This window comes from Gadus macrocephalus, chromosome 10 (assembly GCF_031168955.1).
Source record: "Gadus macrocephalus chromosome 10, ASM3116895v1".
Taxonomy (NCBI): Eukaryota; Metazoa; Chordata; class Actinopteri; order Gadiformes; family Gadidae; genus Gadus; species Gadus macrocephalus.
Genome location: NC_082391.1, coordinates 18,870,205 through 18,886,859, shown reverse-complemented (window position 1 = coordinate 18,886,859; position 16,655 = coordinate 18,870,205). Strand labels below are relative to the sequence as shown.

Here is a 16,655-nt window from a genome sequence, read left to right as displayed (position 1 = left end):
CCGGGTTCTGCGTGGAACACGCAGCGCCAGAAGAAGCCCTCGTGGTGAAGGATCAGAGAGGAAGGCGTCACGGCCGCCACTTCCTATCAGGGCGCACAGAGAGACACACATAGATACAGGGCTTTGGAAAAATTCCCTTCTATTAATTTTTTTCCGCACTTTTATCTTCTTCAACCATGTGGTATCTTATGATTTACTACCTTAGCCTCCCAAAAATACTATTTGAACCTTTTACTGTTGTGGCGTTGATCACACATATTTTGGTAGTTTTCATTGTTGGTTGCGATTCCAATGTCTTCATGTTTGGTGTGTTGTGTTTCGGGAGAGTGTGCTGAGAGACTTGATCAAATAAAATAAATCGAAGTTTGCGACAGATGGAGTTGGTAAAACTAGACATATTCTTCCCCTTGGCGGGCAGGATGACCATTTGATGCAAATGGGGACACGTGTTCCTTATGAGTTGTATGCTTGCTCGTGTGTTCAAGCGAGCGAGCCTGGGTGCAGACAACAGCCAGTGGCTTGTACGCTGTGATCTATATTCCCCCCCTCTTTCAACGAGATCACCCACCGCGATCCCTCAACAGACACACAGGGAGGGAGCAAATATTCCCTTCGACAACGTCCAACAACAAGTCGAAAAGAAAAGAGGCCCTTCTTGTCCAACAGTGCCATGGTAGCAGGAATCCATCACCTGGCTCTGGTTAGTGGACGGCCGTGTATGCGCGAGCTGGCCTGCGGTTCTCTAGTTTCTGTGGTGCCAGGACCTGCCAGCATCAAAACATGGTTCTCATTAGAGGTTTGCTGGACTGCAAGTTTTTTCTACTTTCTGAGACTTCTGAAGGCCCCAGATGAATGATGTTCTTCACTTGCTTGTCAACGTATGATTGATGGTCCTGAATTATGTATATAGGGGGGCTGTTTTCATCATTTCCCTCCACGGCGGTTTCTGTGGTGCCCTGGTGTTCGCAGTACTGGAAAGGCTCAGTCTTTTTAACGTGAAGGTATTAATTGATTAGTTGGTGCGTTGAGATGTATTGTCGCTGCCCCTTGCGGACATCTGTTTGGATATCAGTCTTCACACTGCCGTGCCGTAGTGTTCCTCATTAGTAGCGTGTGTATTGCTTTGCGTGTTGTATTACTTGACGTCTGCGAGGGACAGTGATATAGTAATATTGTAACGGGACAGGATTTTCCTGAATGCGATCCTACGCTGCTCGAACCTGATGTAAACACACTGGCTGCACGCGAAGGACCGATGCGACGTTAACTAAACGTGGCATCACACTGCTTGCGCGGTGGTATGCATGTTGTTTCCCACACGGTTAACGCACTCTTTAGCGTGTCCCTACCTCGGTACCGTTGCCCACCGCTCCGCCTCCGGGTCGCATCTGCCATGCGTACGGTCCGCAGTTGTCACTCGCCAGCAGCCAGTAATCCGTGCCGAAGGCCAGCAGGAAACACAACGTCCCCAGGCCCCCGCACAGCCCAGCAGCGAGCGCTGCTGCCCCCACCCTCATAGCTCCACAGCCAGAACCCTATTCTACTTCCACAAACCTCTTCACTGACTCCTGACTGTGTCTGCTGTCACCTCCCAGCACTTTGAACCCCACCTCAGTCAGGTCCAGCTGATCTGGAGGTCCAGTCGTCATGCAAAAACCACAACACATTCTCCCAGCCCCTCCCTGAGACTGGGGGCATATTGACAGTAGGGTAAGCAGGGCTTCACTGGGAATGTCAGAGACACTGGGGGGAACCGGCTATTCTGGGAGCGGTAAGACTGTCCTGGTATGCCAATGGCATTAAAGTCCAATGAGTCGATTGAGTCTAACTATTGCAATGACCTACTCCCAATGGGTCAATGGTATGTCCCCACAAATATCGGGTGTGTGTGCGGTTGTGTATGTGAGTGTGTTTGTATGAGAGAGAGTTCTGCGTGTATTTATGTCAGGCATTTCTACACTGGGTGCAACTTTCTGGCCTGAACTTCAGGATTATATTAGACCAGCAATGCTAACGGGAGGTCACCAGAGGTCATCTCCTGCATACCTGGAGTGGCTGAGGAGCTAGCCACAGGAAGCTAACAGCCAGGGCGTTATTATAGGCCGCCACACATTTAAAACAAAACGACACCAAGTACTCTGAAGACCATCCATGTCCTCATCTTTATTGGATGCTATACTGTATAAACCACAGTGTAAACAACATAATCATCAGGACAGGCACGCACTCTGACACTCCGTGAAAGAAAGGTAAATTATGATAACTAGCTTTAGCAATTTAGCTATTCATGGGCGCTACTTTTATACACATGAAAGCTGTGTCCTTTACACTTCTTAAACATCTTTAGGCTTTTTTGTTCAGGTCGGTCTTTATGCCTGCTTCTCGTTCTCAAAAGCAAAGCTGAGCTGTTTCTTCGGGGGCCTCCTGAGGGGCTCCTGGTGCTCTGAAGGGGTCTGGGGGGGGGGCGGCGCGGGGTCCACACCGGCTGCTGGGCCCTGGCCCTCTCTCTGCGGCTGACCAGCGGGGTCTGGGTCTGGGCTGTCCAGAGGCCCCGGCCTGGGGCTTGTGGAGCACACTGCCAGGGAGGAAGAAGAGGTTCTGTAGGGTTTTATGATTCCAAGCGCAAAATAAAAGTTTCCTGGACTTATGACAAAAAATTCAAGATTTCGTAAAATAACTTAAAAGGACTACAGGAAACAGAACCGGACTAGAACATATTGCAAGCTTATTTCCTCTTAAAACAGACAAGTCACTGCAGACGTGCATAGCATTCCAACCACGAATAATATTACAAAATATAACGTTGGAACCGTCGCTAACATCTCAACCTATTATTCAAAGGGACTTATAGTTTAGTCAGTAATAGGGAGTTCTTTAGATTCCATTGAAGAGCGTGTCAGTGTTGGCCATCATACTCCTGGATGACCTCATACTGAGTACTAGGGCTGGGCGATTAATCGGATTTTGATCGCGATTTCGATTTTAGCGTCAAACGATGACAAAACTAATATAATCGAGTTGAAACTATTTCTTTTTAATTATTATTATTTATTTTTTATTAAAAGTTTTATAGAAAGTGCAGCTGGATATATGTACATTATTTTGGATTTGAACCTTTTCTATTTGACCATTTTGTGTATTTTTTGGATGCAAAATTTCAAAGTTCTCAGTTACAAAGTGTTTTTTGGGAGAGACATGCTGAATAAATACATCCTGTTTCAAATTCAAAAGTAATCATATGAATAATTGATTTCAATGTTGACGAAAAATAATCGTGCACAGATTTTTTCCATAATCGAGCAGCCCTACTGAGTAAATTAAGTTCGGAACCCAGAACATTCCAACCGGGGTTCAAACCCCCTGACAACCGACAAGGCTATATCTTACTGTGATTTACTTGGAAATGCTTTATTTCACGTAAACAATATGCATAATTTCCCTTCGCTTTAAACCTTCAAATAAACAGTTTTCTGCCATATGGCGCCCTGTCCAGTGCAGCAGTGGTACCTGTGTGAGAGCGGCTGAGGCCCGTCCGTTTCCGTTGGGATCCACTGAGCTCCAGACGTTCCCCCTGTAACCAGAATAACAACACAACACTCAACGTCTTGGTGAAACCCTCAGGGACCCTGCATTGCTAGCATTGCTGTCTGTGTGTTTGTGTGTGGTTACTGGTTAAGTGTTCACAAGTGTGTGTGTGTGTGCGTGCGTGCATGCGTGCGTGCGTGCGTGCGTGCGTGTGAGTAAGTGTGCACAAGTGTGCGAGTGTGTGTACGTGTGCACAAGTGTGTGTTTGCATGTGTGTGCGTGCATGCTTGCATGTGTGCGCATGTCCGCCTCTCTTCGCCTTTGTGTGTGTGTTTGTGCATGAGTGTACGTGCATGTAAGCATGCTATGACGTTATGATCTGCCGTCACTGCATTGCCTACCTGCTACGTTAACGCTACATACGTGCCCCGCCCGTGTGTGTGTGTGTGTGCTTGTGTGAGAGTGTGTCTATGTGTGTGCACGTACCTGGGGGCCGTGCTGGGCTGAGGAGGGGTAGGAGCTGCTTTCCGCCAGACTCTGGCGCCTGTGTAAGGGCTTCCGGACCCGGTCGGTGGACGACTCTTGGTGAAGAGTGTGGCGGCTGTAGGCCGGGGTTTGCTGTGAGGGGGGGGGGGGGGGGGGAGGGGGGGGGGGAGAGTAACGGGCAAAGTGGAGCTCAGTTTATTGTGAGCGTCATTAAAAACAGTACATAGTACTTGCGCGGGACTATGTCCGATTGCAATGGTTGCCAGAATTCTTGGAGCATAGGAGCATTTGAATGTAAGGTATTATGTTGTCAGTTGTGTTCTTTTTGTCATTGTTGAGTAATTCATTGGGAAGTTATTTGGCGTTTTGGAGAGGCATTGTTGTGTTTGAGACTGCCCCTGTGTTTCTCATGCGAGACGTGGCTAAACCAGGTTTTCGTTAGCTTAAGTTAAACATTGATTTTGAATTGAACAGTTCTTCAACTCTTGATTCTCCCAATGTGGCTCTCGAGTACCGCCAACAACACGACGTATTCTGATGTGCAAGCCCTAGACATTAGGACAGTGTTTCCTCCACATGGGCTCTCCTGAAATGCATATGGGGTCAAGGAAGATAGCATACTGATACGATATAACATATTTCTGCATGTTGCATCTTTTTTATATTGCATCGGAGAGACAGACTTGCACATCTAATCTGTAGTGATGGTACATCAGAGTATGCACGCCGGAATATATTAAAAAGGGATTGATAATAAAACATTGTTGAATGGAGTGATGGCCTTCAGCAGAGACAGCTTTGGCCTGACCTTGTTGTTGAAGTTGTGCAGGTTCCTGGAGAGAATGCGTCTGATGCTGTCCATCTCCTCCGGGAGGAGGGGCCTGCTGTGAGGGCGGGACTCCAGGATGAGGGTTCTGTCCTGGGAGCAATGCTCCACTCTGATAGGGGGGAATGGATCAAATCCATTGTCAATCAGTTGGTGGTTATTTATTTCACACTCAGAATACAATCATTTATTTGCATTTGTGTGGGAGTTTAAATTGTGTGGATGAACATTGGGGAATTGTTCAATCAAATAAACTGCAGTTGCTTTGTTGTTGTTGTTGTTTCGGTTTGTTTTGTCTGTCTTACTGTGTTATCGGCGTCTCCTCTTCTCCCCTCTGCTCTCGTCTCTCCAGTTCCTCGTAAACTCGGAGGATGCTGGAGCATTCCTGGCGTTCCTCGCGGATCAGGAAACGTCGCAGATACTTCTTGTTAAACTGCTCAAACCTCACATTCAAACACACACAAAATACACTTAGTATACGGTCGCCCGTTACTACACTGATGCAAGTCGCACTTTGAAACGAGACTAAATTGTGGTGTTGGCTGCCATCTAGTGGTGAATATAAGAAAACTATAATAAAGTTAAACCAACTTGTCTTTCCAGTAGTGCTGTCCCCAATAGCCGACCACATCCTCTATCCCGGCCAGCAGGTGGTCAAGGATCTAGAAAACACACAATAAACATCCACTTGTTACATAGTATCAAATACATCTCAGGTATGCTGTTCCATATCTAGTTAAAAATTCTTTCAGTAGAATATGTATAAATTGCATTTCCATGTAAAATATTTGTTTTGTCTACGACTATTGCCTGACTATATCAGAACAACATTTATGGGGGAAATATGCTTTGAGGAATACCAAGTCCAGCTTCTGCCCCTCTCACCCTGCTGTGGATCTCCTCGCTCACGGTGGGCAGAGCTCTCTTTCGCTTCTTCACCTCCAGCAGCTCCACCAGAGGCTTGATGGTCATCCCCTGAGACCAGACAACCAGAGGTGGAACTTGGGGTGAGCTCACAAAGTAAAAGTCCTCGCCATGATTTTTTTTAAGGAAACGTTCTTAATCTGCTTAATCAACGTTTTAAGTCATCAGTTAAAATCACTTCCTTCAACCGGAATTGTTCACAGATGAAAACTCAAAGAACACTCTACCACAATAAAAGTCCCCTGCAAGAAACGGTTTTTTTTCATTTTATTTTTAAAAAGCTGCTTCTCACCTGAACAAAGACTGTGAAGAGGATGACCACGATGGTGGTGGTGATGAAGAGCCTCTTCTTCGGGAAGTCGTCGATGAGGAAGACGAGGGAGAAGCATATCGCGCCTCGCAGGCCACCGTAGGCGATGATGAACTGATCCCTAAAGGTCACGGCGTTCCTGCGCAGCTTGTTGACCACCGCCGTCAGGAGCAGGACCCCTTGGGGGAGGAGGAGGAGGAGGGGGGGGGGGGGGGGGGGGGGGGGGGGAGAGAGAGGAGATCGGGATGAGGAGGGGGGAGAGAGGGGCGGTAGGGGTGAGGGAAAGGTGAGGGAGGGGTAGGGTTGAGGGTGGGGGGAGGCAGGAGTGAGGAAGGGGAGAGGGGCAGGGTGAGGGGGGTAAAGGAGGGGTGAGGCGGTTGAGAAGGGAGGAGCGGCAGGGGAGAGGAAGGGGGTGAGATAGGGAGAGAGGAGGGGTGAGACAGTGGCTAGGAGGGGAGAGGATGAGGTGGGTTGGGAGGGGGGTGAAGAGAGGAGAGGGAGGAGGGGGGGGCGGTGGGTGCAGAGGTTGCATTTGGCCTCCCTACTAATATAACATTCTCCTCTCTTTACTGATTACCAACACGCGATTGCTCAAATACGTTGTAGTACTAATACATAGTACGGGAATGTGGAGGTATTTTGAAGCATCGTGACATATCATAAGCTCATTGTAGGATTTTTCAATTCTTCTTCGTCTGAGCCGTCATTGCGGTAGTTCACCATTCGCCCGCTCGAAGCTTCCTTTCTCATGTAGTAAGTGTGACCGTTGAGGCTGTTGGGGCAGCTGTTAATGCTCCCTTATAACCCTAGCAGTTGGCCCCCTTTGTCGTTCTTTCATCAAGATATCTTTTGTTGCAGTCCCACTTTAATGACCTGCAGCGCATATGTGAATATACCTCCTCACCCCTACCCCCAACATTGCATGTTTAACTGTTCCCCCATCTTGGAGTGTTCTTTACATGCTTTTATAAGGGGTTTCCTTCCTGGTTTAACAAGTGCAGGGGCGTCTGTATGTGGGTGGGTGTGTGTCTGTGTTCACGTGTGTCTGTCTCTGTACATGTGTGTCTGTGTGAGTGTGTGTGAGTGTGTGTGCGCTGGCGCGCGTGTGTATGTCTGTGTACATGTGTGCACACATGTCTGTGTGAGTGTCTCTGCGTGTGTATGAGTGTCTGTGTGTGTCTGTAGGTGGGTGTATGACTGTGTACATGTGTGCGAGTGTGTGTGTGTGTTTCTGTGTGTGTGTCTGTGTTCATGTGTGTGTTTCTGAATGAGTGTGTGTGTGTGTGTGTGTGTCTCGGCATGCGTGTGTGTGTGTGTGTGTGTGTGTGTGTGTGTGTGTGTGTGTGTGTGTGTGTGTGTGTGTGTGTGTGTGTGTGTGTGTAGATGTGCAGGTGTGTGTTTCTGAATGAGTGTGTGTCTGTGCGTGTGGGCGGGGGGCCCTCACCCAGCGCCCTCCAGAGCAGGCAGAGCAGCAGGGTGGAGCAGACGAAGGGCCAGTCCCACATGTGCACGTCCTGGATGGTGGACACCCCGAGGAAGATGAAGATGAGGGTCTCGCTGACGCTGCTCCACATCTTGAGGAAGTACTGGATGCTGGTGTTGCTGCGCTGGGACACGTTGGCCTCCACGTACTGCTTCATGGTGACCGCGCACGTCACAATGCTGCCCCGGGACAGCAAGGGAACACAAAACATGTTCGTAAAGCGGACACAAGAGGGTGCCAACGCAGTTATGTGTGTCCGTTTGATTGTGTGTGTGTGTGTGTGTGTGTGTGTGTGTGTGTGTGTGTGTGTGTGTGTGTGTGTGTGTGTGTGTGTGTGTGTGTGTGTGTGTGTGTGTGTGTGTGTTTGTGTATGTCCATGAGACCAAGTGCGTATGTGTCCATGTGTTTGTTTGTGTCCATGTGATCGTCTGTGATTGTGTGTGTCCATGTGATTGTGTGTGTGTGTGTGTGTGTGTGTGTGTGTGTGTGTGTGTGTGTGTGTGTGTGTGTGTCCATGTGTTAGTGTGTGTCTATGTGATCAAGTGTTTGTTTGTGGGTCCATTATGTTTGTTTGTGTCCATGTGATCGTCTGTGTGTGTGTGTGTGTGTGTGTGTGTGTGTGTGTGTGTGTGTGTGTGTGTGTGTGTGTGTGTGTGTGTGTGTGTGTGTGTCATTGTGTGTGTCCATGTGATTGTGTGTGCGTGTGTGTCAATGTGCATGCATGTCAATGTGTTTGTGAGTGTCCATGCGATTCAATGGGTCTGTTGTCTGTGCTGTTGTGCACGCGTGGGTGAGCGCACAATAATTGAGGGGCGGGGAGGGGGGGGGGGGGGGGGGGGGCTGAGGAGGGAAGGGGGGGGTGAGGTCAGCGTTGATATTAGTTCTAATATAATTCTGCAGCGCATCGCGAGCGGAGACACAGGGTGCGGGTCTCTACGTCTCCTGCGCAGCCAAAGGACTGGGCTTTCATCGCTCCATTTTCTGATGAAAGCCCAAACAGATGGAAGATAGACTTGGACGACACGTTGTTTTCACTTTATAAAGATCACCAGCTGTCACTGAACAGACCCTCTACCCAGAGGTGTTATCGTAAGATAAACTCAAGTGTCGCTCATTACGCCAATTGTTGGTCTACTTTAATGTACCATGGCAAATGGTGGATTGGTGGAATGGTAGAATGAATGGAGTGACACCTGTAAAGAAGTCTAACTGTTAGGCCTTAGGATCCCCACACTGTCCCGCACCACCACCCCCCCCCCCCCCCCCTCCCCCCTCCCCCAGAGACTCACGCCATGATCCCAGAGAGGTGGAGCATTTCGGAGGTGAGGTAGGACAGGTAGGAGTAGAGGAAGACGAAGAGCGGCGCGATGACCTGCGCCCGCGACGTGAACCTGGAGGTCAGCGCGGCCAGCAGGCCGAAGAACAGGCCCAGGCAGAGGCCCCCCAGACCCACCACCACCACCCGGCAGCCCCCCAGAAGGACGTCCACGCCCGAGATGGTGGGCATGCGCAGGAAGGATTCAAAGAGCTTATATAGAACCTGGGAAGAGACGAGGAGGGGAGAGGAGAGGAGGGGAGGAGAGGGGAGGAGAGGGGAGGGGAGGGGAGGGAGGAGGGGGAGGAGAGGAGAGAGGAGGGGGGGGAGAGGAGGGGAGGAGGGGGGAGAGGAGAGAGGAGGGGGAAGGAGAGGGGAGGAGAGGAGAGGAGAGGGGAGGAGAGGAGGGGAGGAGAGGGGAGGGGGGAGGAGAGGGGAGGAGGGGAGAAGAGGAGAGGGGAGGGAGGGGAGGGGGGAGGAGGGGAGGGAGGGGGGAGGAGAGGAGGGGGAGGAGAGGAGAGGAGTGGAGAGGAGAGGGGAGGGGAAGGAGAGCAGAGCCAGGGAGAGGAGAGGGGATGGGGCAGAGAGGAGAAGAGAAGAGAGGAGAGGAGAGGAGAGGAGAGGAGAGGAGAGGAGAGGAGAGGAGAGGTGGGGAGAGGGGAGGGGAGGGGCAGAGATGGGGAGAGGGGAGGGGCAGAGAGGAGAGGAGGGGAGCGGGGAGATGGGGAGAGGAGAGGAGAGGAGGGGAGAAGTGGAGAATAGCAGAGAGGAGAGGGGAGGAGAGACAGGGAGAGAACATGATTTCAAGACAATAATAAATAATTCATAATTATTGTCATTCCAGCAATGGTGCTTCACTTTCGTCATCAGATTTTATGGGTTTCCACATAAAATAACCACTGAGCAAAACACCATGACCAAAATATGGCCGAGTTATCTTACTCAAGAAGTCGTACAGGTAGGCTACGGAGATTGGGGATCGAACCTTTGAGTTGGGAGACCCGACACCCCTTTCTTTATCATACCCTGCCTGATATCATAACATGTGTAATCCCTTGGTAACATTACTCACCCTGGCCCTAGATTTGAGCCGTAGCTCTAGAATTTGCGCGTTTAGGGTGTTCCAATACTTAGGGAGCAAGGGAGTGCCTATTTTCCCTTAAAATCCTCCCTTGGCAGCTAGCCATCTCGGTACCTCACTTGCAGCTAAGGGAGTATCAGGAATTACCAAGGATACCTTGCAAACTCAGCAAGCGGAAATTTTTCCATGATTCTCAAACAGTTTTAACGTGAATGAAAAAAGTAGTAAGCTTCTTCCTGTAGTTTAGACACTTTAATGCGGTGCGTGCCGTAGGGGAGCACGTTCGCTACACAAATTTGCATAATATTAATCATAGTGGTGTTCCATTTCATTGGAAAAGATTGTCACTCTCACTTCCCTCTTTGAGGGGACTTTACTGTGGAGGGAACTCAAACCAAGTGTTCTCGGTGAGGGGAGAGTAATGGAACGGGGCCTCAGTGTTTGATAACTAACCGCCCTCTCACCACAGTGACGGCGTCGTTGAGCAGGGACTCGCCGAACACCAGGATGTGGAGCTGCTCGTTCACGTGGATCTCCTGGAAGACGGAGAGCACGGCCACGGGGTCGACGGCCGCGATCAGGGAGCCGAACAGCAGGCAGTGCAGGAGGGACACGTCCCCCAGAGTCTCCGGGGCCAGCAGGCACACGCCGTACAGGGACAGGCCGATGCCCATCACGTTCCACAGGGTCCCCAGCACAGCATACCTGGGACACAGGCAAACAGATAGAATGGTACCTAGCTTCTAGCTAGCACAAGCAGAGGATTTATCTAACTTCTAGCCAACACTTGGCATATGGTGGTATCTCCCCTCTAGCTAGCAGAAGCAGAGAATTATACCTAGCTTGGAGCTAACACATACCAGAGGGTGGTACCTAGCTTCTAGCTAGCACATACCAAAGAATGGTACCTAGCTTGGAGCTAACAGAAGATGTGACCTAGCATCTGGCTAGCATTAGGCCTACCAGAGGATGGTACCAAAATTCTAACAAGCACATACTAGATGATTCAAGCGTATCTATGTTCCCCGGGTCCTATGTTCCCCGCTTTGTATGTGACCGGGGAACGTAGGACCCTGTGAACAAACTTTTTTTTCGTAGGATGGTAGGGGCAAGTACCGCCTTTTTCGCCTCTGATTCGCCTGTGATTGGTTAGAATGTCTCTCCTCCGATTGGTTATGGTTAGGGTTAGGTTTAGGGTTAACCCTTGACCTAACCCTAACCCTTTGCACCCGGGGAACATAGGACCTAGGGAACTTAGGACATGGGGGACATAGGACCCAGGGAACATAGGGATGACCCCCTTCTAGCCAACGCATAGCATATGGTGGTACCTAGCATCTAGCTAGCACAAGCAGAGGATTCTACCTAGCTTGGAGCTAACAAGTACCAGAGGGTAATACCTAGCTTCTAGCTAGCACATACCAGATGATGTGAATCTAGCTTGGCCGAAGCACGTACCAGAGGATGCTACATACCTGGGTTTCAGCTATCACGTACCAGACGATGGTACCAGCTTCTAGCTAACGCATACCATGTAACCTAGCTCTAGCTAGCACACACCAGATGATGCCTCATAGCTGCGAACTAACACACACTAGAAGACCCTACCTATCTTCTAGCTAGCATATACCAGGAAATGCTACCGAGATTGGAGCTAGCAACTACCATAGCTTGGAGCCAACACACACACCAGAGGATGCTACCTAGCTTCATGCTAGCACATACCAGAGGATGGTACCTAGGTTCTCAAAGAAGAGCCGCCCGGGCAGGAAGTAGCCGGCGTCCAACACGATGGGCGGGAGCAGGAAGAGGAAGAAAGCGTCCGCGCTGAGAGTGGGCGGGGCCGAGTGGCGAACGCCATAGATGACCCCGCCCACCATCAGACCCACCATGATGAGCAGGCAGCTCTCCGGGACGACAGCAGGGACCCGGCCTGACCAGTGGAACCCTGAGAAGATTAGCCACAGGCTGCTACTCCTATGTGAACTGCTCCACAGAAACACATCAGCAACGGTTGTCTTTCCCTTACCATTCACTATTCAGGCTATTGTCAAATATCAATGATTTCATCTTTCGATCCAAGTAATAGGCCTATCGGTATAATTGGTAACATCTAACATCCAAACAAAATGTATGTATCTTTTCAGGGTTTTATTGTTTTCTCTTGCGTATGGTCTGAGGAAGAATGCTGAATCCAGGCTTACCCAACTTGGCTAATGAAGCTAGCATGATCCAAAGCACGATCTCAAACGGCGCCTGTACATGGTGGTAGTCCACGCTGAAAACCCTGAGAGCCACAGGGACATCCAGCAGCAGGCCGGCATCACTGCTGTTGAGGGCCAGGCTGAGGGGCTGTTGCTGTGGTGGGGAGACCTGGGCAGGGGGTGTCAAGCTTGAACATGGAAGAGCGCAAGCAGCTAGCAGCAGAGCATGAGTGCACAGTCCAGCCATCCTGTAGCCATAGCTGGAATGACACGGGAGGCCAGGAGCATGGGAGAGGGGTCGCACACTCACACACACACACACACACACACACACACACACACACACACACACACACACACACACACACACACACACACACACACACACACACACACACACACAAATACACAAACGCACACATACATGCACACACACAAATGCACACATACATGCGCAAATACATACGCACGGACACGCAAACACACAAAAACACACCTATGGACATAACACATTTATAGATTAATGCTATATATACTTAAAAGTGTATGCATCTCTCACGCACACACACACCCCCACACACACACACACACACACACACACACACACACACACACACACACACACACAGTCGCATACTCCTCTGCATGCATATACGCACATACACGCATGCTTGTATATACATGCACTAACACAAAAGCTAACAAACACACACACACACTATTCAACCTAGCATGCCCACTAATGTGCACAGGAATCCCTGAGCTAGCAGTGATAACCAACCATCAATAATGAGCTCAAGAGAAGACTAAAAACATCCCAGACACACAAAACACAACACACACACACACACACACACACACACACACACACATATACACATGCACGCACGCACGCACACACACACACACACACACACACACACACACACACACACACACACACACACACACACACACACACACACACACACACACACACACACACATGCAAACACACAGACACAAAATAAATCATGCAAAGACATGCACACACACACAAATGCACACACACACACACACACACACACGCACACACACACACAAACATCCATTCAAAAACACTCACACACACAAAATAAATCATGCACAGGCATACACACACACAAATACACACATCCACACACAATTGCATGCATGCACACACACATACGAACATGCACAGGGCTATCACAAAGAATGTCATGTGAACATGGCTCAAACTTTACCACATCAAATCCGTTCATAAATTATCACTAAACCAATACCTAAGAATAACCCAGAATCAGCCATTTCAAACTTTAGTACCCTGATTTTTCAACCCTAAATGATATGACCTTTATTCTACTCCTATTGCATTGCTGGATGAATCACCAGAAAAGCCCATATTATTGCATCATCATTAAATATTAAAACATTTCACAACTTGAATGTGTTATTGTTATATGTTATTAACTTTTGATGGTTACAGCAGCAGTTTAACTTAAACTATAACGCTTAACTCTTTCTCAATTTTGATACTAAAAAGGGTATTTTCTCCTCAAGCCTTTGAGTTTATTGTCTGACTCTGCTTATATTCAGACATTATCACAGCTGAAAATAATGAAATCTTGTGGTGCATAGAAGCCCTTTAGTACAAAACAGCCCTGACATTTTCAACTATTTAAGCAATCAAATAAAGTATGATTTATGTGGAAGAAGGTCACAGATCAGAATATTCCGAAGACAAGAACATCCTTGAATAACTGATAAACGTTTTGGGAAAAAAGAGTGTAGTAGGTTAATGTTTGAACTTTGTGTGAAGCAACATAAATAGATGAAGAAGCTCTTGCAAACAAAACATTACTGATGAGGAAGCCCTTTCAAACAAAGCATTTACTAATATAAGACCTATAAACCCATCTGTCCAATCGTCTAGATTAGAGATAAAACTCCTTTTGTGTTCATCCACCAAGACAAGATCAGGCGGATTGTGTTTGTTTTGAGTTCAACGACTGAATGGCCTACTTATCAGGTTTGGCAAGGTTCTACAACATTTCACTTGATCATCTTTTATTTGAACTTTACACAAAGCTGTGACACTATGCAATGGAATGGGGAATAACATTATGAGTATATATTAAAGTTATGATAATGCAGGAGGTGAAAACACTTATTTGCAATTTTTTTCTTTACATAGACAGAAGACTCAGACTACACCACCACTTTGTTTGGTTAAGCTTTCAATTATAGTCTTTGCAAATATGATCTTCCTGCATCCAAAGATAGGTCAACAAAGAACACTGTACTGGCCCACATGGTTGTCCAAAAACGTACTAGAAACGTATGTAAACGTTTGTATCAGAACAAATCATACACATTATTTTAAAAAGGTTTTTCTTTATAATGTTTATAATGATACATTTACATAAAGCATAACATGTAAGAGATGATTGGTAACACATTGATGAAGTAGACATTGTAGACATTGCACTGTTTAGGCCTACTTGTCAAACCAAAACTACCATTTCTTGTCTCATTGCCTTGGGGGCTTTGATCAACAAAATGGATAACCCGTAATGTCTACTTCAGTGACAATGGCAGTTCTTTTAAAAGTATATACCTAATAACCTAACTTATTAACAAACACTGTCGCAAATCAGACAATATACTTGATCGGAGATTAATGAACTACTAAACAATAACATAAGAATAAACGTAATATCATGTTATAACAGCAGATGGCGTATATGAGCTTATAAATTTGAAGGAAAAACAAATAAGCGTTTACGTAGAGGGACCCTAAAAAGTGCACTTTAAAGTCATGTGTGTCTGTGTGTGTGTGTGTGTGTGTGTGTGTGTGTGTGTGTGTGTGTGTGTGTGTGTGTGTGTGTGTGTGTGTGTGTGTGTGTGTGTGTGTGTGCGTGTGTGTGTGTTTTATGTGTGCGTGGGGGTAGGGGGTGGGGGTCGGGGGGAACTTTCAGCATCTGAGATCCGAAGCACGGGTGAGCTGAAGTGCGAGGTAGTGTTAAGGTAGCTGATCCTGAACCCTCCTTCCCTGGACACCACACCCTGCAGACTGGCCCCCATGAAGTCTGAAGCCTGGGCCTGTCCGCTGGGCTGCGGCAGGGGCACCAGGCCACGCAGAAGGCTGTGCCCCAGCTGGGAGTTGCATCGGGCCAGGCTGTCTGTAAAATGCTCGCGGTAGAGCTCGTCCAGATGCTTCTCCAGCAGACCGTTCAACAGAGAGTTGGAGAGGGGCTCCAGCCCTAAGAGAGAGAACTCTAGATCTCGGTTGCCGGTCATCTCTAGGTAGCCCTCGTCGGGGTTCGAGGTCCCGGGCTTCAAAGGATGCGTCGTGTCCGGTACCGGAGTCCCCGGCTGTCTGTCTGGGCCCTGGAAGCTGGGTGTGCATGGTAGCGATTGCAGGGGACGTCCGGACACCGACGTAGACGGACAGTGGCAAGACGTGCTGCTATTTGGGCTGGTTGCCTCATCTGATTCCTGACGCAGACGTAGGTCAGGGTATTGCCTTATGAGACTGCATTCAGACTGAAAATCCCCTGAGTGGTGAGGATAGTGGTTGAGTGTACAGGCACGGCCCGGGATCATAAGGCCAAACTCGGGTGGAAAGGCAAACCTCGGCCCCAGGCCCTCGTTTGGGCCTAAGTCTGCAATGTAAAGACCTGATTATGAAATGGAAAACATGTTACGAAATAAATGTTTGAATGTTTTTATATATATTTTTTTCATTTAATATCGATTATCGATTAATATATCCCATTAATATGATGACCGTAGGAACATATTTTGAAGATTTTTTTTTTTTTTACCATAATTACAAGAAGTCGTAAAAGGGAGACGTTTCAATTCAAGGAGAAATTATATTTATTATTTAAATTATGAATAAACTGAAATTATACATATAGCTTCCTGAGATACATTATGTCGTGAGTATACTGTACATGACAAAAGAGTAAACAATACATCCTCCGTACCTGTGCGCAGTGCTTGCGGCGTATGTGAGTGCTCTCCTGACTCCGTCAGACCGAGCCCGCCATGTTGCGTGTCTCCACGCAGAGTTTGTGGATATGTGTGTTCCCCCCCCTGGAGCTTGGTGGCAGAGGAGTACCTCTTCTCGTCCCTGTACGGCAGTGTCTGGAGGAAGGACTCTGAAAGCATGGTCTACACACTGTCCGTCCGTCCGTCTCTCTGTCAGATGTCGTTGTGTTTCGTTTTCGGCTGTGCGTCAAGCTCCAATGCAAAAATGTCACTGGATGACTGCGCTCTTTCACTTCTGCACTGGGGAGATGAAATCACAGAGCAGCACGGTGGTGTGCGTGTGTCTGTGTGTGCGTGTGTGTGTGTGTGTGTGTGTGTGTGTGTTGTGTGTGCCTGTGTGCGAAGACCCACCCCCCACCCCCGTAACAATATTAAAGCAGAACTGGGCATTTTTGTTTTTGGTTAACTTGCCTAAAGTGTGTGAAAGTGGTTAGGTAAATATACA

The 16,655-nt window shown here is 48.2% G+C and overlaps 3 protein-coding genes across 5 annotated transcripts in view; all 3 read right to left on the bottom strand.

Annotated features, from left to right (window-relative positions):
• The window catches only part of LOC132466403 (transmembrane protein 182-like), a 4,786-nt gene extending 2,986 nt beyond the window's left edge, over positions 1-1,800 (bottom strand). Inside the window, 2 exon segments of the mRNA XM_060063646.1 lie at positions 1-83; positions 1,350-1,800. The exon segment at positions 1-83 is cut by the window's left edge and continues 29 nt beyond it. Of these exon segments, the coding sequence (XP_059919629.1) occupies positions 1-83; positions 1,350-1,517 (251 nt within the window). The 5' untranslated portion in view covers positions 1,518-1,800.
• Positions 1,801-2,143: 343 nt separating this feature from the next.
• On the bottom strand, positions 2,144-12,984 carry LOC132466364 (sodium/hydrogen exchanger 2-like). Of its 3 annotated transcripts, none has more exons than XM_060063555.1 (13): positions 12,155-12,984; positions 11,676-11,898; positions 10,415-10,655; positions 8,844-9,094; positions 7,516-7,733; positions 6,054-6,250; positions 5,723-5,812; positions 5,429-5,499; positions 5,143-5,280; positions 4,820-4,949; positions 4,012-4,143; positions 3,508-3,571; positions 2,144-2,575 (listed from the first exon to the last, which is right to left on the bottom strand). In XM_060063555.1, the coding sequence occupies exons 1-13, from the start codon at positions 12,600-12,602 to the stop codon at positions 2,370-2,372; spliced, it is 2,409 nt and encodes an 802-aa protein (XP_059919538.1). In that variant the 5' UTR covers positions 12,603-12,984; the 3' UTR covers positions 2,144-2,369. The 3 variants fall into 3 exon arrangements, with proteins under 3 accessions (XP_059919538.1, XP_059919539.1, XP_059919540.1); XM_060063556.1 differs by having other exon boundaries at positions 11,676-11,883; XM_060063557.1 differs by having other exon boundaries at positions 11,676-12,984.
• Positions 12,985-14,204: 1,220 nt separating this feature from the next.
• Positions 14,205-16,499, bottom strand: si:dkey-237j10.2 (uncharacterized protein LOC568721 homolog). The gene is made up of 2 exons (XM_060063634.1): positions 16,147-16,499; positions 14,205-15,819 (listed from the first exon to the last, which is right to left on the bottom strand). The coding sequence occupies exons 1-2, from the start codon at positions 16,328-16,330 to the stop codon at positions 15,086-15,088; spliced, it is 918 nt and encodes a 305-aa protein (XP_059919617.1). The 5' UTR covers positions 16,331-16,499; the 3' UTR covers positions 14,205-15,085.
• Between the last annotated feature and the right edge of the window lie 156 nt (positions 16,500-16,655).